General features: G+C 36.1%; 1 protein-coding gene across 1 annotated transcript in view; it reads right to left on the minus strand.

The window, feature by feature from the left end:
• Positions 1-7,083: 7,083 nt before the first annotated feature.
• The window catches only part of LOC144968511 (uncharacterized), a 28,491-nt gene continuing 17,243 nt past the window's right edge, over positions 7,084-18,331 (minus strand). The window contains exons 2-5 of the mRNA XM_078906964.1: positions 13,470-15,323; positions 12,261-12,433; positions 11,035-11,151; positions 7,084-8,673 (exon numbers count right to left, since the gene is read on the minus strand). Coding sequence (XP_078763090.1) covers positions 8,146-8,673; positions 11,035-11,151; positions 12,261-12,433; positions 13,470-15,201 — 2,550 coding nt within the window. The 5' untranslated portion in view covers positions 15,202-15,323 and the 3' untranslated portion in view covers positions 7,084-8,145. The remainder of the gene's footprint in view (positions 8,674-11,034; positions 11,152-12,260; positions 12,434-13,469; positions 15,324-18,331) is intronic.

The following is an 18,331-nucleotide window of genomic DNA, read 5'->3' on the forward strand; positions in this document are numbered from 1 at the left end:
TTTTGTTCTAGTTAATGATCTTGCCTCATTGTTTTGTTTTTCTAGTCTTGGCTTTTTTTTGCAACAATTTAGAAATCAATTGTTTTGTTTCTAATATTTATTTATTTATTTGTTTGTTTATGTATTTATTTGATTTTAGATATCTTATTTGTTTTGACTTTTTTTTTTTTTTAATATCGCTCTGCATCATTTGTATGTTTGTTTGTTTTTTTTTAGATATTTTTTTAGCCTTATGTATATGAGCTTGTTCACAGATTAAGTTCCAATTTCAGAAGATGAGAAGGTTGGATAATATTATGTTTGTGCATATTTGTATATATTATGAAGTCTCAAATTGAATTATCATGCTGGCTGGGTGGGGTTCCTGACCTCCCATAGTGGGCAGGGAGGCACTTACTGTGTCTTCTATCACCCTATATCTGTTTTCCAACATGCTTTCTGTCTTTGTCTTGGAATGCGATTACTTGGTTTTGTCCAGGCCCTGGTCGGATACCCAACCTGGGAGGGAAACAGTCAAATGTATAGTTAGAGTTTTGGGAGATGATATTTTTTTGTCTTGTAAATCATCTCTCTGGTATGCACTGTATTATGTTTTGTTTACATATTACATATTATTTGTTAAGATTTGAGTGGATCCCTCTTGGTTGGTGTGCTCGTGTTTGGATGAGACTTTTAGGTGATCTCAAACTTTGATAGTGTGCTCTTGGAATCTACATCTGTTTCCTATTTGAACAAATACCCCTTTGTCTTACCTTTTCTTGGGTGCTTTAATTGTAATTCTAGAACTTTTTACTATCCCATTTTCTTCCCTTTTACTGATATGACCTTAATGTGTTGCAAGCGCCGTAAAACCCTTAAAAACAAACAAACAAGCAATTGAATGATCATGTTGGTTTTCTCATTTTGTAATCCTTGAATTGACATTATCCTTTGATGACATGTTTGATGTTAAATGTAAATAAGGTAACATGCATATGATCGTAATAATTGGTGTGTCTCAATGTCAGTAACTATGATGAAAGTCTAACCCTAGTGCCTGCTTGCTTTCAAAATTGAACCTTATTGTTAATATATATACGTATATGACACACTCTTTCATTAAAGTATATATTATATTCTTGTGCAAATTGTTAGTGGAAATCACTGGAAACGCCACTGAAATGAAAAGATTTGGTTTTGGTGCGGGAGATAGGAGACAGAAATACTTTATTTTATCTGTTGTTATTGTGAAATAGAATGCATTACCATGTATCCTGCAGCTTAATACAACAAATCTTTGAAAATTTGTTATCTCTGAAGCCTTTAGCAGTTTCATTTCCCATTATTGTAGAGGAAGTTTTAAGTTAATACAATTGTAGAAAACTGTTTATAAATTACTTAATTCTCACTAATTCTCCTCTCTTTCATGGTAGGAAGCATTGAAGTGTTCTTGAATCCTGTTGGGAACAAAACAGTAATCTCTTACGTTAGGTATAGTGAACACTATTATTTCTTTCCCTGTTGAGAAGTACCATTTTTTAAATAAATGTAGTGGTAGGTGTTGAGTTTGTAATCTTCTATCTTATTATCTTTATGACTTGCTAGTATAAGACCTAAACTGTGTTATATTATGCTGTAGAACCCCTAAAAACAAACATGACTTGATTCTGACATGACCTGTTTCACTTAGCGTTTCACTTTTGAAATCAGACAAAATCAAATCAAAGAATACCTACCAATGATCTTGTCATGAGGACTCTCAGAAAAGGCCAAATTACACCAATTATTGCAGAATAGATCTGTTATAATTAATCAGCTTGCACCGTATTGCTGTTGTTTTCATCATCATTATCCTCTTCTTCATCACCATCATCAATATTGTTCTGATTATATAATTCACAGGTTTACCACATACTCATTTCCCATGAATCATGAAATTCATATATAATTTTCTACAACTTTCACAGTATCCTGAGGTTTAAATCAAAGTTCTTTTGTCCCAGGCAATTAGGCGAATATCCATGCAGCTTTTCTTTTTTTTTTTCCTATTATGATGTTTGTTGTATTAAAAAAAACATTTTAAAAAGAAATAATATTGTGATATTTTCACCAAAATATAATGTGATGATAAATATTTATTGTTTACGTTGTGAAATATAAGGAATCGGTCGGTTGTCGAATGAGATATGAATACTGTTTAGTTTGATAACTCGTAATTTGAATACCTGTTCCAAATGACTAATTAATATGTCGTCCCAGCTCAGTTTTATTTGTTGTTTTACTACAAAACAAACATTTTTTTTCCATTTAGGCCTGAAAACTTTTACTTCAAATATTGATCGCTTGTTGCCAAAGCTTGTCAAAAAGTCTCAAATTTGAGGCTTCTTTAAATTGCAAATGTAAGATTTTGGACAACATGAGCGTTATTTTAGTCAATTTTTATTAGAAGAAACAATATTTCTGGTCACATTAAAAAAAAAATGTGTTATGTTATTGTACTTATGTCTTAAAGTGTTGGCTGTCAACAACAGGTCTCCATCTCCTTCTGCCTTGGGCTGATTTTCCAAGTATACAGCTTCTGCACATTCATCTTGGGGATCTCTATACCAAGGGCTTATTCGTTGACCTCTTTTCTTCTAGTCTTCCTCTTTCCACATTGGGCCTAACTTACTTGACCTAGAAACTTTCACAATTGGGGCCATGACAAACCAGTCCCTTTCACCTCTCTGTTCACCAATTTTCATAGTGTTAGATTTTAACGGAATGTGGAGGTGGAAAGGGGGGGGGGGGGGTCCTGACAGCTTGTTGATAGAGTACTTGCTTCACATGCAAAGGGCCCTGTTATGTTGAGATTTTTCTGACACCCCCTCTCCCTCAGTCCGCCCAGCCATAATCAGGTAGCTGAGACTATTAGTTCTGACAGAAAGTACTTTGCAATAGACTAACATCCTATCCAAAGGGTGGCAAGCAATTGGTATTGTCCCTTTTACGCTATAGAAATTGGGATAAATTTCTAAAGGGATTTCAGATGATGGTGGGTCTGAACTTTGGTCTTTATTTTTTTTCTTTTCTTTTTTTTTTTTTTTGTCAATGATGTTTAAATGGGTGATGGGACCTATAAGACCACGAGGGTTGCTAAATAGATATAAGCAATGCATTTTCCATGGACCTGTTGTTTCCTTTCATGCAGCTTTCTGTCCCTTGGTCACGAATGATAAAACTGGAAATTTTGAACACACTAAGCAGCTGCCAGCAATGACAGTAGGTTAGTGGTACAAAAATTGGAATGATATGAATCTCCTGAGGTCATGTCGTTTATTATTTATTTGTTTGTTGTTGTTGTTTTTTTTTTTTATCCTTTAAAGCAATCATTCAAAAGTTATGCATGTGACCAGTTTAATTTTAGTCTCAATCAGTATACTTCAAAGTTGGGATAAGGACCTTGTATTTAGGGAATGATAGAGGAATTGCGTTTGGTTTTATCTTCGATGGCTTGATATGGTCTTCACAAGACTGGCTAGTCTGACAAATAATTTTGTTCGTTTCAGCCAGAAAACATTTCCTTCAAATATCATTTGATTGAAATTACCTTCATCTTACCAAACGGTCTCAAACAGCAACTTCAAATAAGCGTTAGCTGGATAGTTCTTTTTGGGAAGGGGTTTGGGGTTTGTTTGTTTGTTTTTTTTTTTTTGCAAGTTGAAAGTGATTTTAAACGATGAATATTTGAAGGGAAAGTTTCCTGGCCAAAATGAAAAAAAATTGTCATATTATTATTACTTTAATTGGGCATGAGAAGGACCCTTATTATTCTGTTTGGTATCATGAGTGTTGGTTTTATATATTGTTTTCGTAATTATGGGCATTTTTCTCTAACCATTATATCAAAGAAGTTAGGGGGTTATCCTTTAACCATTCTAGTTGTCATATTGCCTTGTAAAGTGATTTTGTTAGAGAGGCAATGAAAAAAACAAAATACAAAGGGCAAAATTTCACATTATTGTATGACTATTTTACTGTGCTTGCTTAATGAAGCAGTTCATGCTGTCTTGTTTTATTTTCGTTATTACACACCCACCATCATTATAATATACTATTTCTAATGTATTTTGGATGTTGTCATAACCCAGGATTTAATATTTATCATATCAGTATTGCTACTGTAAACCATTATGATTTCCACCACCATGCTTCAAAGTGTGCAATAAATGACTTGATGGACACATTAAAGCTTGATGTGTTAGAGGTTCTTTTTTTTAGTAATTCAACAACACTCCTCCCCCCCTCCTCCCGCACGGGGAGGAGGGAGTTGCTTACTTGTATGGTCTTTTCTATTCTATTCCCTACAAATGTTCTCATCTATGCCGTCTTCTTTAGTCTTGGAGAGAGACGATTTCATTCAAATTATTTTTGCTACGTTGGTTTTTGAGAGTAATATATTTTTTAATCATTCCTTGTAGTGGATGTGTAATAGAAATTATCTGAGTAACTCCTTGTGAACGATTTCCATTGCCAGCGTCTATTTAACACCGAATGGTTCAGACTTTGCACATGGGTTGACTGATGCTAGGATTTTCCTTCTGTCTTTCTATAAGCTTCACCATTCTGTTTTCCTTTTTCTTCGACGCATGTGACCCATCTTCATACTGTCTCTTCTATCCCCTTATATCTGTTTTCCAACATGCTTTCTGTCTTTGTCTTGGAATGAGATTACTTGCTTTTGTCCTGGCCCTGACTGGGAGGGAAACAGTCAAATGCATAGTTATTGTTTTGGGAGATGATTTTTTCCCCTTGTAAATAATCTCTCTGTTATGTATTGTTATATTTGTAATTTTGAATGTATAATGTAAACATTTGAGTGTATTCCTCTTTGTTGGATTTTGTGCTTGTGTCCAGATGAGACTTATAGGTGATCTCAAACTAAGTACATTGGTGGTGTGCTCTTGGAATCTACATCTGATCCCTATTTGTTCCGAGTTCCCCTTTTGTCTTACTTTTTCTTGGGTGCTTTCATTGTAAATCTAGAACTTTTTACTATCCCATTTTCGTCTTTTTTACTGGCGCTGATATAACCTAAATGTGTTGCAAGCGCCGTAAAACCCTTAAAAACAAACATGACCCATCTTAGCTGCCCTGTGTGTCATCTTTCTTTTCCTTTGACTTAAATGACCTAAAAGGGCAGCAAGGGCCGACGAACTTCTAAAAACCAAAACCAATCCAATGGATTTCATAGCATAGATCTATTTCTGTTATTTTATTTTCCTTTGTTTTTGTTTTGTTTTGTTTTGTATTTTTTTCCTTATGAATCTAACCGGCGTGTACTTATTTGCAGGTTTGATACTGATAACCCAAATTTGTTGTGGTCTCATTGTTGTAATGGAACTACTCTCAAACCAACACAAAACATTGTCCATTACAACAATGTTAAATCAAGCCCATAATCGCGTTCGGCTATCAGACCTGCAAATGCGTGCACGTCGAATATAACCAATTCTGGGTGGGGTTCCTGACCTCCCATAGTGGGCAGCGAGGCACTTACTGTGTCTTCTATCCCCTATATCTGTTTTCAAACTTGCTTTCTGTCTTTGTCTTGGAATGATATTACTTAGTTTTGTCCTTACCCTGTCTGGGAGGAAAACAGTCAAATGTATAGTTTGAAATTTGGGAGATGATATTTTTTGTTTTGTAAATCATCTCTCTATTATGCTGTGTATTATTCTTGTTTTAGATATGAATTATGTTTTGTAAACATTTGAGTGTGTTCCTCGTCGTGGGAACCTGTGCTAGTGTCCGACTAAGGCATGTAGGTGATCTCAAACTAAGTACAGTGATTGTGTGCCCTTGGAAAATATACCTGTTCTCCATTTGAACCATTTCCCCTTTTGTCTTACTTTTTCTTTGGTGCTTTAATTGTAATTCTACAACTTTTTTTTTACCATCCCATTTTCTTATTTCTTACTGACGCTGATAGGTCCTAAATATGTTGCAAGCGCCGTAAAACCCTTAAAAACAAAAACAATATAACCAATTAATATTTGTATTATGACAATGAGACTGGGTTGGGTCTTCTGTCCTCCCGTAATGGAAAGGGATGTGACTTGCTGGTATCTATCCCCCTATATGCTTTCCAACTTGCTTTCTGTCTTTGTCTTGGGATAAGACTACTTGGTTTTGCCATGTCCCTGGCCGGAGTCCATGGCTGGGAGGCTGGGTGGGGTTCCCTACCTCCACAGTGGGCAGGGAGGTACATACCGTGTCTTCTATCCCCTTATATCTGTTTTCCAACATGCTTTTCTGTCTTTGTCTTGGTATGAGATTGCTTGGTTTTGTCCCGACCCTGGCCGGAGTCCTTGGCTGGGAGGGAAACAGTCAAATGCATAGTTATTGTTTTGGGAGATGATATTTTCTTCCTTGTAAATCATCTCTCTGTTATGTATTATTAAATTTGTTATTTTTAATGTATAATGAAATGTAAGCATTTGAGTGTATTCCTCTTTGTTGGATCTTGTGCTTGTGTCTTGGTGAGACTTATAGGTGATATCAGACTAAGTACAATGATGATTGCTCTTGGAATCTACATCTAATCCCTAGTTGTTCCCAGTTCCCCTATGTCTTACTTTTTCTTGGGTGCCTTAATTGTAATTCTATAACTTTTTACTATCCCATTTTCTTCCTTTTTACTGGCGCTGATATAACCTAAATGTGTTGCAAGCGCCGTAAAACCCTTAAAAAAAAAAAAAAAAAAATACATGGCTGGGAGGTAACCAAGTCAAATGTATGGTTATAGTTTTGGAGATGATATTATTTTTCATTGTAAATTATCTCCTTATTATGCACTGTTGTATTTTATGTTTTGGATATAATGTTATGTAAGCAATTGAGTGCATTCCTCTTAGTGTAATCCTTGTGTCTGGATGAGACTGTATGTGATCCCAAACTAAATAGAATGATAGTATGCGCTTGGAATTTACATTTGTTCTGGATGTGATCCAGTCCGCTTTATCTTACATTTTCTAGTTTGTTTTTAATTGTAGATCTAGAATGTTTATCTAAATATGTCCCTAGCACACTAAGACCATTAAAGAGAAAATCCGCAGAGACAAATGACTTTCTATTAAACAGTATTTATTGTAATGTGTTGAACACATGGCAATGATAAATGTGATTCCTCTTCTCAAACCAGTATCATGTCAGGTTTAATATTGAAAATTTAATTTACAGCCAAAAAGTATTAAATTTAGTTGAAGTATATTTGATTTTTGATTATTTTTTTTTAGGATAAATTATACCATTTCTTTTATTTACCAATAAAAATAAATAAATATCAACCAAAACAAAACAAAACAAACAAAAAAAACTATCAATTGTCATATTTCTGATCATTTTAAATTAAAATTAACTTTTTGACCTCTGATTAACTCAACATAATATCAGAGGCGATGGGTCACTAATTTAAATGGTGAAAAAAATAAAAGGATAGGGATGGGGTGTGGTAGGGAAAGAACATAGTTATGATTCTTATAATTTCCTTTAAAAAAGTAAGTTACAGCTCAATAAAACATTAACATTTTCCCATCCTCGCTTAAACACATACATGGTTGTCTGAAATTGTGGACTGTAATATTATGAAACGAGCGAAATGAATAAAAAGGAAAAGTGCAAAGCAAAAAACGTCCCAGGTTTAACCCCTTCTTTAGTTTAAATTTATTATCTACTGTACAGGAACCAATAATAGCGACAGCAGGAGGAGAAAGAGTAGTGGTGGTGGTAGTATTAGTAGCAGCAGCAGCAGCATTATTATTATTATTAGTAGTAGTAGTAGTAGTAGTAGTAGTCGTAGTAGTAGTAGTAGTAGCAATAGCAGTAGTAGTGGTAATGTGACCAAGATTATTCTAGTATTAGCAACAGTAGTGGTGGTGGTGGTGGTGGTAGTAGTAGTAGTAGTAGTAGTAGTAGTAGTAGTAGTAGTAGTAGTAGTAGTAGTAGTAGTAGTAGAAGTAGTAGTAGCAATGGTATGGCAAATATTACGTAATTTTATGCTCTGATATTAACTATAATAATGATGATGATAATAATATTAATAATAATAATAATAATAATAATAATAATAATAATAATAATAATAATAATAATAATAATAAAACAAAATGAAGAATTTATAATGATCTAAGCTTCAGACTCTTCGGTTATGCCGCCATTCATAGCAAAAATCAACTTTTCCTCATTAGTCTCATTCCCAGCGTCCGGCATACGTATGTCAAATGCATTAGCCTCTCCGCCCTCACCAGAAGCGGAATCACTCTGGAGGTTTTGGAGCAGTAGCTGACCTGGACTAATTGCTGGAGTTGGGGATGTTGAAGTTGAGGTCGGTCGTGACGAACTTTGCATGCCCAATGCCGCTACTGACTGCGACAAATCCACAACTGCTACCGGGGATTTCAATGGCTTTGAAATAGGAGGGCTTTCCACTACAGGAGAAGATCTTTGGTGAATATTTGGGCTTTTTGGAGCTTCTTTCGTTTGCAGAACTAGTTGGACAGGTAGGGGCGATTGAACGGTCGGCGAGGGTGTGCCAGCTGCCAGAGAAGTTTCCTCTGATTTAGAATCTGAGACTTGAAGTGAAGTTGGCCTTTTAATATTTCCGTCAAGTTTTAAGAAGTAGCGACGGCAAGATGCGACTCCTGCAGAATGTATCTAAAGTGAAGAAAATAGATATTGTAAATTTATCTATTCATTTAGTTATTTTTTTAACATGCTAAAGGGCTTAGATTGGTTGACGGGTTTTTATTATGATACCAAAATATGATTTTAAAGTCAAATTAACCTGAAATGTGAAATTTTGATGTTTGTCTCTTCGGGAATTCCATTTATTCTCCTCAATAAAACATAAACATTCACTCCAAATTACACATCTTTTATCATAAATTCCCCGAATAATACCATCTGAAAGCGATGGGTCACATGACTTACAGACTTAAGTCTCTTGATTCCCTGTAAAACATAGGGCCGCAACAGCACTCTTCTATCTGCCTCGGTTTTTGGAGGTCTTTTTTATCTGGGCCCGGGTTTGTCCGGCTACCTTCAACTTGGTCTCAATGTTTCATCGCCATATTTGCTTTGGTTGATCAACACTCCTCTTTCCTTGCGGGTTCCAGTTCAAAGCCTGTCTGGTGATATTGTTTTGCAGGCTTCCTGATTGTATGGCCAATCCAACTCCATTTCCTTTTCTTTATCTCCGCTTCAATGGGTGACTGGTTTCGTTTTTGGAAAAATTATCCATTCGTGATAATGTCTGACCACCTAATATTTAGGATGTTTCTGAGGCACCTGTTTATGAATGCTTGAAGCTTATTTGTGGTGGATCTAGTCACTTGCCATGTCTCCGAGCCATATAAAATAATTTATTTATCCGGCTTTTAATGTCTTCATCTGTTCCTCCCTCTTTGCTTACTATGCTATCCAAATGTACAAATCTATCGACATCTTTGATGTCTCTTTGGTGGTGTTTATAGGCTGAAATTTCTTGTTGTTTACTCTCATCATTTCTGTCTCGCCTGTATTTATTTGCAATCCTGTTTTCATTGCTTCGATGGGTCACATAATAATTACAAATTCGTTTCTATATTGATTTTCTGTTCTATTGACTCTGGACAGGCAATACAGCTATTTGAAGATGGAAACATTCAGTAAATTTATTTGGTTATAAATATATTTTTAAAGCATATTAAAATGTGCATAGGTTGACAGTAATCCAACAACGTTCATGATCGCTATAACATCATAAAAATGAAGAAACAATGATTTTCCAGATATCGAAAATTCCCACGACCTCAATGGATCTTGTCCACTTTCCCTCTCTCCAAGTCTTTTTTTTAGTTCTTCAGAGCCGTTGGCCACATGGTATCGAGCGGTTTCTATAGTGTGAAACGGACAACATTAATTGCTTACTACCCTTTGGATAGGAAGCTAGTCCATCGAAAAGTAATTTTTGCCAACTACCCTATCACTGCTGGGTGGACGGGGGGGGGGGGGGGTGTCATTAAAAAATCTCAACTTCACTCGAGTTCAATCTTGGTCCCGTTGTTTATGAAGGGAGTGTTCTACCAACTGAGCTATCGTGAACCCGTCCTCTTTCCCTAATAACGACAAAGACCTCAATTAAATCGCCTATCAGAGAGGCCTGGGAAATTTTTGAAATTATGTAATAATTCTGCACTGACTTTAGGGCGCATCGACGATTATTATTGACTTGGAAATATCATTGAAATATGCATCTATTCATTAAATGTTATGGCCGTTTTTGACAGAGCATGTGTTAATCATGTGTCAGAATCTCCGTATACATAATATGTACTTGCAGGTCCGATAACCAAATCGCAATTATGGCCTCGATTTATGCTTGTTGTAATTTTATTTTTGCCTTGATTTGAGAGTATTTCCATTTACAACTATGGGTCCATAACAATTAGGGTTATCAGACCTGCAAATGAATACACATTGGTCAGGACACATCTTCATCAAGACCCGGTCCCGTTTTGGTCTATAGTTCAGTATAAAGTCGGAGAGAGGTCATAGTCGGTTTGTTTGTTGTTGTGGGCTTTTGTTTTTAGTCTATTTTTTAAAAAAATGAATATCACTTTTCATGGGTCAATTTAATGAGGTTATTGAAAGCTCAATTAACATATTAATATCACACCATAAACCTGATATTAATAGATATTTTTTTTCATTTCATTCACTTGAAATAGCTTCACGTTTTCATTATCCTCTAAAATTGAAATTTTAAAAAAATGAAATAGATTATGTGTATAAATCGTGAACTTTTCCCTTTTTCCCCTATGTATTTTAGAGCAATAAATAATACAGCATACATTTAAAAACGCGAGTACTATTATAATGTGAAAGGATTTTTTTAAAAACAACATTAATTGCATTGTGACAACTTTGGCACCACAACTACATTATCTTAACGAGAAATTTATGATCCTCAGATGTGCAAGCCACAAGAAGTTCGTTTAACATCTTATATAAATCTCTTATAGGAACGCAACTTACTTGGACCATCTCGTGGTTTTCATTGATGTATCTTTCCACTTCTTGAGTCTTGCCAAAAGAGTCATCGCTGGGAGTCATCTGAAGAAACAACTTTCCATTGGAATAACTACAGAACACCTGCAAGACGGAAAGGGTTTATTTTGTGCGTTAAATAAGAAGAATATATTGTTTGACAAACCTATTTTAATCAGACGTGTATGAATAGCTGGCTACGGACAATGACAGGTGTTGTAAGATTATTAGTATTAGTTGGAAAAGGACGCCTAATGGGCGATTGTATGATTCTATGAAATGGAAATACAGTTCCATATGGCCTGCTGGGGGAATAAATGAAACGCATTTAGCATAGTAAAATCCGTGGAGAGGCGCTATATATACGTTTATATATTTACTTAATGTCATTCATTTGAGAGTCAGCAGAGATAAACCAGGTACTAAAAATGATTTTTAAGTTTAAACTGTGAAATTTGATTTTGATTAGCCCAATTCATTGAGAAGAATGATTGTAGATTCCCAAACAATCTCGTATTTGTTTTCCTAATTTTAACCATTTTCACTTTAAACTCCACGTATGACATATGTTTCATCCCAACAAAATACCATATTGAGGTGGTGAGTCGCATATACCTAACATAAACATAGACACACATTCACTGCTTATTCGTTGAAAAAATTGCTCATTAACTTTAATACTTATTAGGACTCGCAGGGGCGAATTGTCGGTGTACGGGATAAATATGACATATAGTCGTCCAGTTGTGCAAGTATGGACAATGGGCTCAAGAGCCTCAGTAGAGGCTGCAAAGTTTAGTCCTTGGGGGAAAAAAAGGCCCTCAACTCAATATCTCACCATTCTTGTGTGTAAAATAAGTCCCTGGCATGTAACAGCATTACCAGTGTCAAGAAAAAAAGGTAATAGCTCACCTGCGAATTAATTTGTTAGAATTTGAAACCTTGTAAAGAGCTTTAATCACATTTTGTGGAGATTGCGTGATATAGGACGCTTACGATTTGGGAGGGGATATCATCATCATTGACTAGGGTCGATGAGTACTTATTTGCAGGTCTGATGACCCAAACTGTTGTGGGCTTATTGCTAATATGAAAATACTACCAAACCAATACAAAATTCGTCCATAATAAAAATATTGAGTCAAGCCCATAATTGCTTTCGGTTATTAGACCTGTTAATATGTGCACCTCGGCCAGATTTAATAGCACCTTACACTTTGAGAGGTTTTCTCCACCAGGTTTTCCTTTTCTTCATTCAGTTTGAAGACGTAAGCCTGGCTGTGAAGGGCCGATCGTATTGTTACGTGAATATGACCATCTGGCTTTACATCCAAAGACTGTTCCGGAGTTCCTTTCCCGGCAAGCTTACGATGAACCATTCCCACTCCTGCCGAAATCAAGAAATATTTAATCAACATAGAGAAAAGTAACAAACAAAAATACAAAAACAAAACAACAACAGCAAAAAGGAAAAAAAACGCCAAATGGGTGACCAGTTATCACAAGATTTTCTCGATCATATTATAAACGTAAACGTTTACACATAGATTTCTGTGCTGGGTTTTATTCATCAAGCGGTAGAACAGTGGGTATTTTACTTAGATGCATACCATCGGTGTAAAACCTGTGTAGTTTGCTATGTTTACCAATCACTGCCATTGTTTACATTATGACGACGTCCGAGAGGAGTGGTTATCTAAGTGTTTACAGTGGTATCGTTACCGAAATAGAAAAGTAAAAAAAAAAAATAACAAAACTCGTTCAACATAAAAATGTATCCATTACATTTCATAACTGTGATAAGTTAACCCGTAACACGGGTTCAGTCTTGCTTGTGCAGGTTTAGACCTCTAGACCTATGCGTTTTACTTTAAATTTATCTTACACTATTACTCGCCCATACACGATGAAGCAAAATAAATCATCCTGCAATCAGTTGAGCTTTAAATTTTTAAAAAAGGAAAGTCAATATAAATGCTCCGGAATAAAATAAAAAGAAGATATAATGGGCTGCCCTGTTAAGCAGCTGGTTTTGTTATTGCATAAATCTCTCTTTTTCGACACGGCATACAGGATTGTTGTCACAAACAATACAGGTAGCACGCCAGTTGTAAGTCTGCTCGAGATCGATTTACATGGGCCAAGACCTTTAAAACTCTCTCTCTCTCTCTCTCTCTCTCTCTCTCTCTCTCTCTCTCTCTCTCTCTCTCCATCTGTGTGTATATGCATACATATATCTGCCTCTTTCCCTTTCCGCTTCTCTCTCTCTCTCTCTCTCTCTCTCTCTCTCTCTCTCTCTCTCTCTCTCTCTCTCATCCACAAAAGTATGAGCACGTGATATGCTTTCCTTTTTTTTTTAGCAAAAGAGCTGCAGTTCTACCGTAAATTCTCAATTATGGACATTATCAATAAAACTTTCTTACCAACACTCTTGAGAAACTCGTCATAAGGGTCACTTCTAATGAGCCTCCAACGGCCTCCAAATGTATTACTGATCTCCCTTAGCACAGGATCCGTAATTTCTGGCTTAACCGTTGAATCGACAGCGTCGATCTGATCTCCTCCGCTTGGTGTTGATGGCTCTTCGGCCTTGACCTCCACTGAGTCATCTTCATTGTTTTCTACGTTTGGAGACTGGGGTGTGTCTGGGACTGACTGTGCAGCGACAGATTCGGATGAGAATGCGTCAAATAGAGGCTCGACTGGTGCTTGTTGCTGTTGTTGCTGCTGTGGTGATGCTTGTAATTGTCTCGGCTTTTCAGACGACATGAGTCCAAACGGATCAAAATTCGATTGTTCAGCAGCTGTTGAATTGTAGGAAGACACCGGTGCTGGGGGGTTAGCAACCGTTGTAGATTTATTGGAGAAAGCGTCAAAGAAAGAGTCACCAGGAGCTGAGGGCGATGAAGATTTCGGCATCGACGCAGTAGGGCTGGAAATTATTGATGTTGATGGACTAGAAAATGCGCCAAAGAAATCTTCGTTGCTTGGGTTAGTATTTGTATTTGTAGAGTTGGTGTTCGTTCCGGATCCCGATGAATTAGAAAATATTGCGAAGGGGTCCGTCTGTTGAGCGCTGGGGTTTTGTATGTTGGGCATTGTGTTACCGATCTGAAAATTACTCACTCCTGCTTGGGTGACATTCCCAGATTGATTAGGAATTGCACCAAATTGATTCATAGATTGCGGTGTGCCTTGACCTGTAGATGTTTGCCCAAAAGATGGTGAGAGCTGTGCGTTTTGGCCTATCTGTGAAGTAACTGGGGCATTATGTTCAAACGGTGAAGTTAGTTGAGCGTTTTGTCCAAATTGGGAAGCATGTTGGGAGCTTTGTCCGAAAGAAAGCTGTATGTTCTGACCAAATAGTGCAGGAGACGGCATGCTTTGTCCGAAAGGATCTGGCTGCTGATTGCCTTGGCCAAAAAGTGAGCTTGATTGCTGGGGAGCGGGTTGCTGTTGGGTATTTGGACGTCCAGGCATTTGCCCGAAAATTGCTGGTTGTATATTCTGTACACCTGACATTTGTCCAAACGCCGACGCAGACTGTCCACTTGGCAGTTGACCGAAATTTGATGGAGACAGAAGAGTATTTTGTCCACCTGGCATTTGTCCAAAAGCAGATGCAGAGGGTTGGATATTTTGTCCACCTGACATTTGACCGAAAGCTGATGCAGAGGGTTGGATATTTTGTCCACCTGGCATTTGTCCAAACGCAGATGCAGAGGGTTGAGTATTTTGTCCACCTGGCATCTGTCCGAAAGCTGATGCAGAGGGTTGAGTATTTTGTCCACCTGGCATTTGACCGAAAGCTGATGCAGAGGGTTGGGTATTTTGTCCGAAAGTTAGCGTGGTTTGCTGTGTGGGAAACGATGATGTTTGTTGCGGTATCTGGTCGAATGGTGATCCGTTCTGTTGGCTCGTGGGACTGAAAGGTAAAGACTCATTTAGTTGGCCCATTTGTCCAAAAGAAGTGGTTTGTGTTGACTGCAAACTACCCAGACTCGATAAGTCGATGTTGTAGTTGGGGGAAAATGTGTTATTAGAAGAACTTGGTGGTGGAAGTGCCATGTTTACGTGTAGGTCCTGAAGTGGCTGTTGAACTGCAGGTGACGGAGGACCTGATAACAAGTCAAAGATGTCGTTTCCCCCTGACATTATGGGTTGAATTTAGGTAACCTGAGCCAAAAATAAATTAATCTACTGGTTATTTTTTTCAGAGCAATGTTCCAGAAAGCGCCTCCGTGTCACACAATTCCGAAAGCGTATCGTTGCATAATCTGAGGGGAAATAGACAACATGAATATAGCTTAAATTGATGCAATGATTTAAAACATTGACAAAGATCCGAAAATTGTGTATGAAACAGTAACAGAAAAAGCAAAGAGAAAAAGACAAGGCAAAAAAAAACATTTCAAAAAAATTCTGACTGTCTCGACTAGGAACAAAACCTCAGACCTCCTGACTACCGGTCAGACGAGCTACCATTACACCTCAGAGGTTACTCGATAGTTGGAGCGATTTAATGCCTATTTTTTAATTTTTTTTTCTCTCTTCTGTTAACCCTCGCTGTGCGCAAATCACAAACATTGAACACGAGAGGACGAAGGTACCTGAGTTAGCTCCATTTTTATTTTGAAAATATGAAAGTGATAAATCAAGGAGCCGGCACTGATATAAGACAAAATCTTTTAAAATATGTATTAAACAGTGCCAAACAAAATATTAGGCAGCAAAATTGTGTGACTTTCTCATGTCTCATCATTTATGTGACATTTGATCTTTAAGGTGTTAGATAAAGGTGATCATGATGGTAATGATGATGATGATGATGATGATGATGATGATGATGATGATGATGATGAGAAGGAGGAGGAGGAGGAGGAAGAAGAGGAACGAGGTTGATGATTATTGTAATTATTGCTGTTCACTCCGCATATTAATCGCATACTCACAAGGAACCTGAATAAATGTGTAGATTTTGCGATTAAGTTGGGTATAATAATACATGAAGAAGCCTAAATACGTATACAAAACATCATTTTGCTTGTGTGATTCACAGAGAATTCAGGGATGTTTAATCAGTTTGAGCCAGTAGTGTTCGAAAGATAGCCAAATTAAAGGCTGTTTGGTATGTTTTCATATTTAACAAAATATTGATTCACGACATTTCAGGAAAATGATTTTGAATTGTAGCTTTTTCTTGTATCTGTGCAAAGATTGCATAAACCGTAGACATCCATTGTTGCGTTAGTAGGTATGGCATCGGTTAGATTATCTTCAAGAACTAATCTCTATAATGTATATATTCTCCATCTCAAACTTCTCATTGTTTGTTTGTAATAGGTTACTTTCAAAAGTTTCGCTCTCTTCTTTGCATAGTTATAGTTATTCCCCGTTTTTAAAAATGGCTGACACCTGCAGTTCTTCAGCTCAAGGCAGCAAAGATGAAATTTCTAAGTTGAGAATTCTGGCAATGCGCTATTGCCATTTATTTTCTAGGAGGTTTAACCTCAGATGGTGACATAGCGTGTTTGAGTCATACAATGGCTTCAGTCTATTTTACACCATTTCCTACGCAGCTTTCACAAAGTAGATTTCACCCAGAAAAGTGAACGTTTCGGTAAATGTAAATGTTTAATTGACTCTCTGCATCAGCGCAGTGGAGAACATTGTGATTGTGTCAACCGGGAAGATACAGTTTAATTAACGGTTGATACAGCCAACGAAAACATGGATACGTAAAATTACTACATTTATATATCAATTATCCACAACATGTTCTAAATGCTTTACATTTTATATTAATCCATTGATAATAGAACAGAGCGCATCAGTGAGAAATAAAGCCCATTAAGTATTGGTAAAATTTTCGGACAATATCAGCGTTTCTGTCTATCTCCCATTTTGAATAAGTTTGATGAGTGTCAGACTGTTTTACCTAAGGGCATACCGTTAAATGCTTTAATCACTGGCTTGAACCCTCGAATCTAGACACTTGCTTTTCTCTCGATTTCTTTTATTTCTTAGCATAATCCCCTTACACTGGTAGTCAGATAATTTGAACAATAATGATGCCTAAAATACGGCTGGTTCTGTAAGAAATAGAAATATTTTTCCATACTCATTTTACATTGGAGACAACTACTCGTAAAAAGCTCTTTTGTGGGGATAGCCATTGTAAATTCCGTCCCCATTAAGCGGCGGGCCGTCCCAATTAAGCGGATGGGAATCTATTCATGTAGAATAAAAATCCATTCCCAAGGAATCGTCCCAATAAAGCAGCTGCCCCAATTAAGCGGTGTCCCCAACACTGGCTTAGACTGTAATAATAATAATAATAATAATAATAATAATAATAATAATAATAATAATAATATAATAAAACAACAACAACAAAATAATAATAATAATAATAATAATAATAATAATAATAATATAATAATAATAATAATAATAATAATAATAATAATAATAATAATAATAATAATAATATAATAATAATAATAATAATAATAATAATAATAATAATAATAATAATAATAATAATAATAATAATAATAATAATATGATAATAATAAAACAAAACTTCCAGGTCAATTAATCAATTGTTCATTTGTTCCCTCCATAAAAGCTGTAATCATAACACCTAACATTGATACTGTATCAGAATGTGAGTAAGTACGAGCAAACATCACATGGTTGAATATACACCCACTGACCAAGGGAATTCTAGTAATATACAAATATCTTGTGATTCAGCTAACCTTGTTCCGTTTCCTGTTATGTATATACTATATTTCTTTGTTATTACACTATGAAAAGTATCTGTCTTATAAATATAGAATACCAGGGAAATACATAATCGAACTCCGGAAATGAGGTGTTCTATATATATATACCAAAATTCATAATGAACAGTATCACATTTGTAGGGACTGGGCAAATAAAGGGGATAGTAGATCCCCATTCGGTGTACGTTCGTACTGCTTTCATATGATGTTTCATGCTTTTATTTCTAATTTTTAATGATAATATTTTAATTGCCAAAGGTTTAATATAAACAATTTGCAAATTTAAACCATAAACTAACACAGATGTTCCAATAAGCAAATAAATACAAAATAAAGTCAATAACATTGTCGACGAACAATAGAGATATAAAATTCGAAGTGAAAAAAAAACCATAGACAATGAAAAGAAAACAGTGACGCCATTCTGAGTTAGACATTTCATGAAACATTGTATGGGACAGAACCTTAGCCCACGCCAAACTAGTCTACTAATT

Source organism: Berghia stephanieae, chromosome 3 (assembly GCF_034508935.2).
Source record: "Berghia stephanieae isolate SIO BIC M18660-M18661 chromosome 3, UCSD_Bste_1.3, whole genome shotgun sequence".
NCBI lineage: Eukaryota > Metazoa > Mollusca > Gastropoda > Nudibranchia > Aeolidiidae > Berghia > Berghia stephanieae.